Raw genomic sequence first — 12,804 nt, 5'->3', positions numbered from 1 at the left:
AGCTGTTGAGATACTGATACTTCTGGCCAGGGACAGGCTTCACAGGACCAGGGACAGCAGCCATGATGCCCAAATTGATGGGCCTGATGGTGGCCATCGGGGATACCTTCTTTTAACATGCTTCTGCTAGCGTTTTCACCAGCTGAGCACCAGGCACTGAATGGAATGCTTGAAAAACAGCTCCCCCCCCCCGGTCCATCATAGGGAATAATGGAACCCAAATATTTCCAGAATCTCGGGCAGGGAAAATCCTGAAAGGGTGTTGAGAGGACCAAAATAACCCAGAATACTGGTATTTAGGTCCTTCCTGAAACCTAAATATGAAAAATTCAGATTTTTTTTCCGGATGCACATCTTTAACATTGTATCACATAAGACATATAGAAATGACTTCCTTAAGGGCTAGCCTCCATAGCCCATCAATATTAAATTGACATTTTAAAAATCTGGTGAACAAAATGTTGGTGTATTCCCTGAACTTTTCGCATTTTATGTTCTGTGATGAAGATGTGACTCTTTTTCTTCCCTCTTCTCTTTCCCACTACAAAATTACACCATTTAACTAACTATACATTTGGAAAAATAAGTTTTTAAAAAAGCTTTGCCTACCCAATGTGACTTCAAAGATTAGTTACAAAATGTAAAAATGCCTATGTCACATATTCTGCTCAGTGATACTCTCATGTCTTAACATATTACAGAAGATAATAACCATTAAAAGCAAAGTTAAATAATTGTTCTGGTGTTTAGGTGATCAGGTTTTATAAATCCCTCCATGCATGCATCGTGACATTGGATAAATTATTCAGTATTTCTCTAGAGTGTCATTTCACATTTTATCAAAGACGTGCAGTCTGACGGGCTCTTTTTAAGCTATAGGAGTTTGTTGGGAATAATGAAAACACGGCTGTCATATTTTTAATACCCTGAAACATAGCATTTAGGATCAGATGACAGTACTTGTAAAAATATTTAGATTAGCAATATAGAAGAGGGAATCCAGGAAGTATTCTTGAATGTAACAGCTTATGGGATTGTATTAATAGACGCTCTTGGATGGGATTCTCTATTAATGACTTTAAAATACTGCGTGTGAAATGTGAAGAAGGGCATTATTACTATCTAGAGGAGAGCAAAGATATGACAGCTTCAAAATTCTGGCATTCATGTTTATAATCCAACTCTTAAAACTGTGTTTCTGTAGCAAAAGGATCACATGCTGGTGATGTGCAGTGATTTTTAGGTTGTAGAGTTTATATCTGCTGCACTGGACTCAAAAAAATCTCAAATAGATGCTAACAAATTTTTAGTTTGACTCCTATTTGGTTTCTCTGTTGTGTAATGTGTAGGGATGTGTGAATGTCCTTTTTTGTTTTTTATTGTCAAGTGTTGTCATTGTGTGAGCCTTTTCATTCCACACATTTTCATCCTGACTATCCCAATTAATTAGTTTCTTTTAATCCATGGGAACAAATCACATGCAGATCTTTTCAGTAATACTCTATAAAATTTTGATAGTATGATCAGGAAAACAGACAACTGTAGCTTCATCCTGGGTGAACTGATGTATGAAATTGGAATTTTCAAAGGTAAACAGTGTGGCCAAAAAATTCAGTAGCATCTGTAGCAAAGAGTGAAGGGAAATTTAACACTCTCTCTTGTGGGGAGAAAGGTGCAGGCTGTGTGTGCATTTGGTGAGTAAGCGTCTTACTGCAGGGGAGTTAGAAAGGCGCAGAATGAGTTGTGAGGTCTAGCTGAGTGTGGCTAGGAGAACAATGCTCAGGAGCAAAGCAAAACAGTTGAAGGAGGGGGGAGTACATTGCTGGCGGAGGGAGATTGATCACAATAGAAGAAAAGCTAGGAAGAAAACTGGGGATGCGGATGTGGACGATCCAAGTTGCAAGCAAGGGAGGCATGGATGAGAGTGGAAGAGGACAATAGGGGGCCCTTAGAGAGAGACGGAAGGAAAGGCCCATTGGTTGCCTGGTCCTGAAGCATGAGTGTTGTCCAGAGTTGTGGGGGCTGAGGGATTGTTCCAGGGATGAAGCTGAGCTGACTGACCTCCCTCAAGTGTCACAGTAGCAGTGGAGCTGCCTTGAGGTGGATCTGAATTGAGTGAACTCTGAGTCTCAGTAGTGGAGGAGAAGTCCAGGGAAAAACTGAAGCTAAAATGATGGGCTGAAAGTGGGTTCTCGTGTATACCTAAAATATGTGCCCATTTCTGCCGGTGGCAGGAACAAAATTTTCTGAGTACTTCAGTTAGTCCAAGGAGGAGGATGACAAGGCAGGAGATGAAGTTATTATGTTGGTTAAAGGGTTTAATTAGGTTATCTGGTAGATCTGTATTAGAAGGATGCTGTTGAAGAGAATCCAAGGTCCTGCAAATTCTGCTTATTTAATTTGACCTGGGAGTGGGGAGGTTCCATGGAGTCACAAGATGAGGCCTTAATTGAGTGGTGTGACATTTTTCACAGAGATCTAGCTTCATTACACTAAATTCCTGCCGCTCTGGTTTCCTCTCAGATGGAGTCTCCCTCTGGCTACCTAGGCCATAGGTGTGTAGGGCTCTGGAGGTAACACATATTTTTTCATTCCTTCATTGTATTTTCACAACCTTCTTGTGAAGTAGGTAAGGCTGAGAGAGTATCATTAGATGATCTGGAACAGTCACTTTCATGGTTGAGTAGGGATTTGAACTCGAGATGGTCGTAGTACAGCACTGCTACCTATGCTGGGTGAATGTAATGTACATAACTTCACCATAATTGAATACTGGATTTCAGCATATGATATTGCCCTTCTTACCTTGACACAGATGATCTGGTCACGTGGATTCACGCCATGTTAACATTGAGACTAGACTACTATAATGCACTTTACATAGGTTTTCCCTCAAAGTCAACTCAGAGACTCCTGCTGGTACAAACCGCTGCAGCATGGCAACAGACAGAGTGTCTGTTGCTGTAGATATACTCCTACTGCTAGTTTCTGTGCCATTAAAGATGTCATGTTTAATTATTTACGGTTTGTTTCAGCAATATTTCTTCTCTGTGTTTTGGATTTATGCTGTTTTAAAGTTCCTACAACCCATACCCCATTGTATTTATTCACTGAATGTCCTTGAGCATATGGACTTGCACTGGTGTAATCTGCCTTGGGTCTCATTGAGAAAGGTGAGCTATACACAAATAAATATTAAAAGGTGAAACTGTACGTTTTAACAGCATGGTTTTAAAAGGATGTTGCCAGTAAGCTTGAGAGATTATCGCAGTTTAATTTGAGTCAGTGCTTGCCTGACTGTTTTGAATTTTGTGATAATGTTTTCTTGCTTAGAAGAAACTTTAAAAATCGTACTCCTCTACTATGTGGTAGAAACTGACATTCTGGCACTTTTTAAAAACTGCTGTTCTTTGGTAAAGCGTCATTAAGTATTCTTTTTGAGAGGTGTGAGAATGAAAACCGGTTTATTTTTGTGCAGTACCAATTCATGCAATCTCTCTGAGATTTATTTTGCATCATTTGGGTCAAGACTGTTAGAAGTCAGAGTTAAATTCTGAAGCTGTGGCACTGGTAAAATTGGCTTTATATTTAACCCTCTGGAAGAACTTGTTTTCTGTAAAATGCTTTCTAGTAATAGCTGGTTGCTATTTTAAAAAGAAAAGGAAGCCACAAAGAGCCTTCTAATTATCAAAGTTTTAAAAGCTTGGCAACTTGTCTAGAAGCCTCAGATTTTAAAAGCTCTTGTGATGCTGATGATTATCTCTGGATATAATTGATTGCCTTAATATGGTGATAACGATGCTTTCATAGGCTGAGACTTGGTTATATTCCTTTTGACAAAACCATGGAGAGAGTGGAACGATGATTACAGTAAAAAAAAAACAACCTTGGAAGTGGAAGGAAATTATTTTCTTGTGAGATCAGATAGGAAGAGGTTTACTGTGCTTTTGTTGCATGAGATGCATATTAAAAACTTAACACTTCGGTGTCCTCAAAATGGTTGCCAGTAAAAATGTACGTGCAGAAAAAGAGGTGATAAAATTTTGGCAGCGAATGGAACTGAATGGTACAGTAATTTTGCAGGAATTAATGTTATTGGAAGAGCAGCTGTGAGGGAGCTAGATAAGATCCTTAAAGATAAAGATGTCTCTCTGGGAACCAAGATCAAGATAATCCAAACTATGGTATTCCCCATTGCCAGTTGGACGGTAAAGAAAGCTGACAGGAAAAAAATGGATTCATTTGAAATGTGGTGCTGGAGGAGAGTTTTGCAGATACCATGGACAGCCAAAAAGACAAATAAGTGGGTACTAGATCAAATCAAGGCGGAATTCTCCTTAGAAGCTAAAATTACAAGACTAAAGCTATCGTACTTTGGTCACATCATGAGAAGACAAGATTTTCTGGAAAAGTCAATAATGCTAGGAAAAGTGGAAGGCAGCAGGAAAAGAGGAAGACCTAAAATGAGGTGGCTTGACTCAATAAAAGAAGCCACATCCTCCAGTTTGCAGGATCTGAGTAGGTCTGTTAGACAGAGAACGTTTTGGAGGTCTTTCATTCATAGGGTCGCCATAGGTTGGAAATGACTTGACGGCACATAACACACACAGTGTTATTGTAGAGAAAATATTATAGTTCTGAACAAGGATGGTGCTAGTTAAGCATGTTAAATGTAGACTGATGTCCAGTAAAGTTAGACACGTGTATTGGTCAGAAACTTTTTCAAGTTTCACTGCAGTCTTTGGCATTGCTGAGACACTTGCTGGGATCTTGTGCATCATAGCAGAGTAGTTGAATGATGGGTGCCATTGCAGTGGTGTTAGCGATATAAATGCCATTGCTTTTCATGGAATCCTAAAAATAAAATAAACTTCCCTGCATTCAGTGTATGCCCATCTGAGAGAATGGCTAGCAGTTATTTTTAAAAGAGAAATAAGCAGAAAAGTAAATGTGTCTGTGTATTATGGAAGAGCCGCATCCTGAAAGGAACTACTTTTGTACCTGATGAAGTGAGCTTTTACTCACAAGAGCTTATACCTTGGAAAATTTTGTTGGTCTTTAAGGCGCTAGTGGACCTTTTCTTCTATTCTGAAAGAGGACATTAGTTGAGAGTGTATTGAATAGTGGATATTCTCCCCTCTTGAAATAAAAGCACTTGTCATCAACTGAAGTTACAAGACTGCAGCTGAGCATATGGAACTGCTGTGTTGCCTTGACAGATCGGTCTTATCTATGTACTCGAAATAATAGCCATGCTGAGAGAGAAGGCCATCCCATACTTAACGCTGCTTATACTGGATGAGTGAATATAGCCTTCAAAGCCCAACTTGCAGAAGTGAATTCAAATGGAGAAGGGGGGAAAAGAGAACCCTGTGCCATTAGCTCTCTGGTCACCGTAATGCAGTGCAGATTTTGCTTTACAGGGGAGAAAGTAGTAGAGAGCTGGTGATGATATAGAAATAATATGAACAGTGTGGATTATGTGTATTTATCTTGGCCCTTTTGTGCACAAAATGTTGTCATCGTGGTGCTCAGAATCCTGCTTTTTCATTAAGCAGCTTAAAGTGCTATGTTAGGATCACATCCATCCTGCGGACATACGATAAGCCACATGTTTGATTCCACCGGTGAATTTTGTAGCCGAGCAAAGATTTGAAGCTGCTATTCAGAGCTGAACTCAATAACCGTTATACCATACCTGTACTTCTTATTTCCCCCCCAGATTGGTTCTCTTGTCTTAATGTTCATTATTGTTTTGTGTGCATGTGTATAAAATATACAGGAGTTTCTTTGTCTCTTCTTCTCACATAGATGGAAGAAAAGACTTCGGGGTATTTCATGCAAATGCAAACAAAATCTCTCAGAAGGAATGTAATCAATAATGTACTCCTCCTCACGGTGCACATGGATTGGATTATGAAAATTGGTTAGCACGCATCTCAAAGCAAAACCCCAGACCATCTTGCTAAATCCAGTATTTAGTTATATAAGCAGATGTCATTATTAATACACACTACAGGCCAGGATCAAAAAAGGCTTGTACACATAAAGGAAAAGGGGTAGCGGATTTTTCTTTCTGGTTTTAGCATGTCATGAAACTTTGAATGCTGTTCTGGAGTGTCTTCCAACTTGTGGTGTGACTTTTTAGAGGGGAAGTGTAAAGAACAGCAGTAGATAGGGGGTGGGCAGTGATAATCATGCAGTTCTGGAGAGGGAATGTTAATATTAGATTGGTATTAATTCTGCAACTGTATATGCCGTACATACCCTGATGAATCAAGGTCATTATAAAATGCATAAATGCCATTTTAAGTGTAAAAATGTACTATTCAAGCCTTATTTTCAGTTGTGATACTGAATATCGAAAGGGAATTATATAGAGGATATTCTCTTTAGTGATGTGTTACTGAGGTATGATGTAGAGATTCCAAAGAAAATAAAAAAAAATTTCTTTCTTCATAGATATGAACTGCGAATCCGATATTTACCGAAGGGATTTCTGAACCAGTTTACTGAAGACAAGCCAACATTAAATTTTTTCTATCAGCAGGTAAATCTAGACTACATCTTTAATATAAACTCGCTTTTGTATCCTGAATATTTGTTTTATTTGTTTGTGTCCTGAAAGTTAATTTTATTTTGAACTTCTTAGTTTACTCAATTCCTGTCAATTGATTATGGCAAAAGTGGGAGCAGAGGAGAAACTGATATTCTTGAGCCTGTACTGCAAGGGCTGCCTATATGACACCATGTTTGTTCTGTGGGCCAAACTACAAGAGACACCATACACGTGGTGGGTTCATGCAAGTTTACCTGGGAAGTATAGTCAGAGACTCCTTCCCCTCTATAAAATGGATGATGAAGTAGCAGCTGTAATGGCGGCGGCAGCCTCAAAAGCTCCTTCTGCCACGGCTCACTTCCTGCCACCTTCAGGCTCCACTTGTCGGATGCAAGGGCCCAAAAGACCATTCGAGGGCGGGCAGCTGCTGCTCTCAGAGCAGTCTGTGTCTGACGGGCTGCCAGTCCCCGGGGAGCTGCTCTGGAGACAATCACCATGTCGGCAAAGCTCCAGCGACTGCAGAGGGATCTGCTGCTACTGTGACATGCTCTTCCCCTGCCCCTGAGCTCCCGAAGGAAAACCGGAGCGAGGGCATGTCTGAGCAACAGCAGCAGCAGCAGCAGATCCCGCTGCTGTCACTGTGGCTGAAGCTTCGCCAACATGGCAGCTGTCTCCAGAGCAGTTCCCCGGGGCTAGAGAGCAGCAGCTGCCCACCCCCAAATGGTCTTTGGGGGCCTTCAGGCTTGTCCGGCAGGTTTGTGCCTGGAAGAATGATTTGCGATGGCTGCTGCTGGCTTCCTCTGACCTCAGCCAGCAAGGGGAGCCTGAAACTGGCGCCGCCACTGCCACTGCACCTGCTACTCCACCATCCGTTCTCACAGAGAGAGGAAGGAGTCTCCGACAACATTTCCCAGGTAAACTTGCGTAAATACACCACATGTGCTGTGTGATGTGGGGAGATGGATTCTCCCAAGGGGATACAGAGAAGATCTCCTCCTTCTTGCTGTTCTCCATGGATGGGTACAAGCTATGAAGATCCTAGGGACTCCATCTTGTTCACATAGAGGAGGACAATGGGGAGAAGTCCCAACAAACAAGAATGAAGGAAATGCTGAAATCTGAATGATTGCAACTTCAAGTAATACTAGTGTGTCCTATTTAAACATCATTTAGGATAAGTACCAAGTGTAGGGAAAGGGAATTGCATGTTTTCACCTTTGCTTTTTGCCCTTGCTCAGCCTGAATGCTCAAACAGACCATATGTAATCTCCTTATTCACTTATTAAATATTCTTATATTTTGAACACTTTAAATCTGACCTCTGGAACCACCCGCACCTATTTGGTCTTGCTTTCTGAAGTGCGGTAATGTGGAGGAGCAGCAGGTACGCTTGCCATCCCTGGTGCATGATATATCACAACTTTACAGTTTTGAGCTATCACCCCCATGCTTGCTTGTTAAGAATGAAATGGGAGGTGTGGCAACTAGGCAGAGCCTTTAAACAGCAATGAAGGTATATAGTGCTGGCTCAGCAGGAGATACTCTCAGAATCGCTGGTGGCAGCAGTTGTTAGTTAATTTGTTTTTGGTACCCCCTAGGTAAGAGAGAGGGTGGCATCATTGAGCATAGACTCAGGTCAGTCACGGGGTTTTCCAACCTCCCAGGGACCAGACTGAAGGAATTGGGGGGTGGAAGGGATGTTGTGAGTCCGTTCTTTGACATCCTGCAAGGGTTTTCTTCCTTCAGTTCATTGCAGCCCTCAGAAGGACAACAGCAGAACATCAGAGGTCTCAGGAAAGGCTTTTTAACATCACTCACTTCAGTACCAAGAGACAGGCTGACTCCATGCGAAGCCATGTTTGCTGTATTCTTTTAACCTATTCTAAACTGTCGTGGCGATCATTTGATTTAAAGACAGTGAGAAAACTGCACAGAAAAGCAGCTTTCATATTTCTTCCTCCCTTTTTGTTCCGTTGTTTTGTGCACTTTCAAAGCAAAATGTCCATGCACTGTGAAAGCAAAGAACTTGAAATAATTTGGTTGTAAGAGAGGACAATCTCTGGGAAATGTGAGTTGAAAGAACAAGATAATTATTAGCCCTGCTTACATAGACTGCTTACAAGCAGTTTTAGGCTGCTTAGAGACTGTATATGGATGTTCTTAAGAGAAGGACAAAACCCAAACACATTAAATAAAACAGCAGTCTCAGAAATAAGCAAGGGATTTAAATGTGATGATGTAACCATACTGGAAATTACATGTCAGCGACTCAGCAATAGTTGAAATTAAAGTTGCTTCATCATTATTGTGGTCACAATCATAAATAATGAAAACCAGGAAAAAAACTGATGCTATGGGACAAATAAGTAAAGTAAGAGTAACAGATCATATTAGGGCTCCTGCCTTTGCTTTGCTCCACCTCCCCTCCCTCGTTGACTATTTTTGGTTGCTTTTGCCCTGTGTTTTGCTCCTCTGAGCACGAGTTGTGGAGCACTCAAGAGTGTTTCCCTTTTAGCCAGAGCAAAATATTAAAATCCCCTTTGCTCCATCTTGAAGTGGAAAGGGTGGGATTGGCTGCAGGCAAGTGTCCGTGTGAAAGTTCTGCCTGCAGCCAATCTGAGGATAGAGGGCAAAACTAAGTTCCACTTTCAAAATGGCAGAGCTAAGCTCTATTTCTTACAGCCATAGCCTCAACTGTTAAGGAGGAGATGGAGCAGTCTAGCAGGATTCTCCCTTGCGACCGCATTTCTGTGCCAGTTGCATAAAGCGAGTGAGCTGGTGACAGCAGCAAGCAGTGCAGGGTTGGGGTTTGTGGAGGCAGTCCCTGCATGTGTGTGTGTTATGTGCCGTCAAGTTGCCTCCGACCTATGGCAACCCAATGAATGAAAGACCTCCCAAACGTCCTATCATTAACAAACTTGCTCAGATCTTACAAACTGGAGGACATGGCTTCTTTTATTGAGTCAAGCCATCTCATTTTAGGTCTTCCTCTTTTTCTACTGCCTTCCACTTTTCCTAACATTATTGATTTTTCCAGAGACTCTTGTCTTCTCATAATGTGGCCAAAGCACGATAGCCTCAGTTTTGTCATTTTAGCTTCTAGTGAGAGTTCAGGTTTGATTTGATCTAGTACCCACTTACTTGTCTTTTTGGCTATCCATGGTATCTGCAGAGCCCTCCTCCAGCACCACATTTCAAGTGAATCAATTTTCCTCCTGTCAGCTTTCTTCACTGTCCAACTTTCACATCCATGCATCATAATGGGGAATGCCATTGTTTGGATTATCTTGATCTTGGTTCCCAGAGAGACCTCTTTATCTTTAAAGATCTTCTATCTAGTCCCTGCATGCCTCCACCCCATTTGCTCCTGCTTCCGCAACAGGGGCAGCCCCCCCGCTCCCCGCCCTGTGGAGTACACTGGGATTAGATTACAGTTTTCTGTTCCTTAAATCTAGTAGTATAGAAGTCATGTCTAGAGAGGTAAAACTTCCGAAATCTTTTCTGAAGCATAAAAAAGAATGAAAACCTTCCATCACAATCAATATGCGATGTAAGGCCACTAGGGATCACTGGTGACCCTCATTTCTGGATCTCCTTCCCTGTACCTGCCCACCTGATGCCGGTGTTGTCTGGTTTTAGGCACCAATTAATGCTTTTTTCCTTTTTGCCAAGCCAGTTGGTTCTCTCTCTTTCCTCCCCTTGCTTTCGCCTGCATGAGTGTCACTGTTCTTTGTTGTTTAATTCGTTTGTTGCCTTTTTTATTTTTAATACGAGATTTACTTGATTTTATTTATTTTACACTATATATCATTTTGAATTTCCCCTGGTGAATGCGCGCTTTATTTCATTTTAAGCCAATTTACATTTTTTTAAAAGTAATACATTATCATGCAGGAATAGAAGAAATTCATTTTTTTTATAGAAGAGAAATTTGAAAAATTAATACCCAGTTTCAGCTTTCCCCTTAATTTTACTTTAGTTTCTTGAAAAAAAATCTTTCCTCCATCAACTTCACGTCTCTGATCATGTCACATAGTAAGAGTGGGATTTCTTCCCACGGCTAAGTGGGGCTATCTTTAATAATCATCACCTTCTCTTCCTTTTAAATCTCTTCTGAAAATCCTGTTAACTTGAACCAGCTTACCCCTTTTCAAGCCTCCCTCTGTTTGACGGAGTTTAAAACCTGTCCCCTATTGCTAGGGCAACAGTGTGTGCTCTCCAATCCCATATCCTCTAGCAGATGAAAATAGGGAGACACTTGCAGTACACCAGTTCACACATGTAACAGCCACTGTCCAAAGCCTCCCGTTAACATGATTTCATATTGCTGCGAGCTCTGCTTTGTCTGCTGTTGTGCAAAAGCCTGTCCTCTGCTAATTCGATCCCCGTAAGCAGGAGGCCTCTAATCCTACAGGTTTGTCTCACACCCCTGTGGCTACTCCACTGTCAATAGGAAGACACAGGCTCCAAGATGTTACAGATATAAATTAAACAGTTTATTGGAAAGTACTATTGCACAATACTCTGCAGAAACAGAATCAGATGCATGAATATATGGGAAAAGGCATGGATACAAAACTATCAAAAAGATACGTATGGCTATGGAAAATAATACATAAAATGGCAGTGCATAAGCAAGTAAGTTCTGAGTCTACTGTGCGGTTCTAAACCAGTCCCCAGTAGAGGACACACTAGGTAGTGGAGAGATGAACCATAAACTTCTCTGCATTGCAAATAGATGTGAAACAAACGGTTGCCAACATGAGAGCAATCCTAATGCATGTTGATTGCTCTGAATATTTAAAACTCTGTTTGCCACTCAACCACCCTCTTGCCTTTCTAGTCATAGTTCAGTTCCCTACCAAGCAAAAGCAGCTTCGTAGCTATGGATCCAAGGCTCCAGGAAGGCTCAAGAAACAGAGGCCCCTGGCAGACTTGTGGGCCTTTCTGCTCTCAGAGTCCCAAAACAGGTGAGGGACAGAGTGAGGATAGGCCTTTGGAGGCCTCAAAACACAGCGAGAGAGCATCCTCAAGGCAGGTGGTCCCTAAAAAGAAAAGGCTGCTGTTGGCCCCAGGCTTTGTCTATTGGACTTTTCTACATTTCCCTTGGCGAGGAGCAGTATCACAGTGGGATCTTACTCCTTGCAGGAGAGGACAGAGGCATGGACTTAATTTCCCCTTATTTATTGTTTACTTTGGCACCCACGGGACAGGAAGACCCCATACCCGTAACATATTTCAGTATCCCAGAACAATGTGTCAGTCTGAACTCCTGTTACAGGTCGTGAGACTGGTCTTCCTGTTTGCCAGAGTTACGAGTGTCTTGCACCCATGTCCTGTGGCCTTTTTGCTTTCTCAGCAATGTTTTCTGGAGACTTCTAATGAGGAGTTTCAGTCCAAGGGCCAAGGGAAAGTATCCCTGTATAGTATGGTTGTGCATGCAAACAGTTGGAGAGAGAGGTCCTCTTTATGTGTGGGGCACGGCCCTGTGCGTTCTGGTTGCCTGTAACATCCAGAACGCCAAACTTCTCCTGGTATCTCAGCATCTGCTTTTCTTAACTCTGTTGATGCAGAGTGTTTCAATTGATGCCCTGGCTTCTGTGCTCCTTCAGGTGAATCCACACTCTCTTCCGAAGCCTTGAAAGAGTCAATTCAGAATTGGACCAAATGTCCAGCAATTCAGGCATCTCCTCACCACGTAATATCATGTAGAGCCAAATACAAGTGGGGCCATATAGAGGGAAGGGTCTTTTGTTATAAAAATTAATTTGGACAAGATACCTCTGTGAACAAAAATTTTCTTTCAATATTGTGGCACTTTTGAATTGTTTACAGCTGCTTGTGGTTACATATTTCTCATGGAATGCAAAATAGAAGCTCACTATGGTGTCACTGTAGTCTCAGCGAAAGTCTCAGCAAAATTTCTAATAGCAAACTGCACAGAGCCAGGATCTGAGAATCTGTAGCGTTCAAAGATGGGGGCTTTAACTGGGTCAATCCAAGGCCTAAAATGTACTGGACTAAAATCCTCCACATTAAAAAGCCAAAGATGTATTTGTTCTGCTCGTTCAAGGTACACTAGAAAAATGTAATGGTCCTATATTATGTTATATTTTAAGGTTACATCTTATACCTTTGCAACGTTTGCAATAGCACAGTATGGTGTGTTAGTGTTCATGCATAATCATTGCTATATGTATGTGTGCTAGAGACAAGATGTGTCCATTATTCATCCCAGGAAGGGG

The 12,804-nt window shown here is 41.6% G+C and overlaps 1 protein-coding gene across 3 annotated transcripts in view; it reads left to right on the top strand.

Moving 5' to 3' along the window:
• The window catches only part of PTK2 (protein tyrosine kinase 2), a 292,969-nt gene that overhangs the window by 133,788 nt on the left and 146,377 nt on the right, over positions 1-12,804 (top strand). For all 3 annotated transcript variants that reach the window (XM_054985813.1, XM_054985812.1, XM_054985814.1), the window contains one exon: positions 6,463-6,550. In XM_054985813.1, coding sequence (XP_054841788.1) covers positions 6,463-6,550 — 88 coding nt within the window. The remainder of the gene's footprint in view (positions 1-6,462; positions 6,551-12,804) is intronic.

The sequence above is a fragment of the Eublepharis macularius genome, chromosome 7 (genome assembly GCF_028583425.1).
Source record: "Eublepharis macularius isolate TG4126 chromosome 7, MPM_Emac_v1.0, whole genome shotgun sequence".
Lineage (NCBI taxonomy): Eukaryota > Metazoa > Chordata > Lepidosauria > Squamata > Eublepharidae > Eublepharis > Eublepharis macularius.
This window is presented reverse-complemented; position numbering and strand designations above follow the sequence as displayed.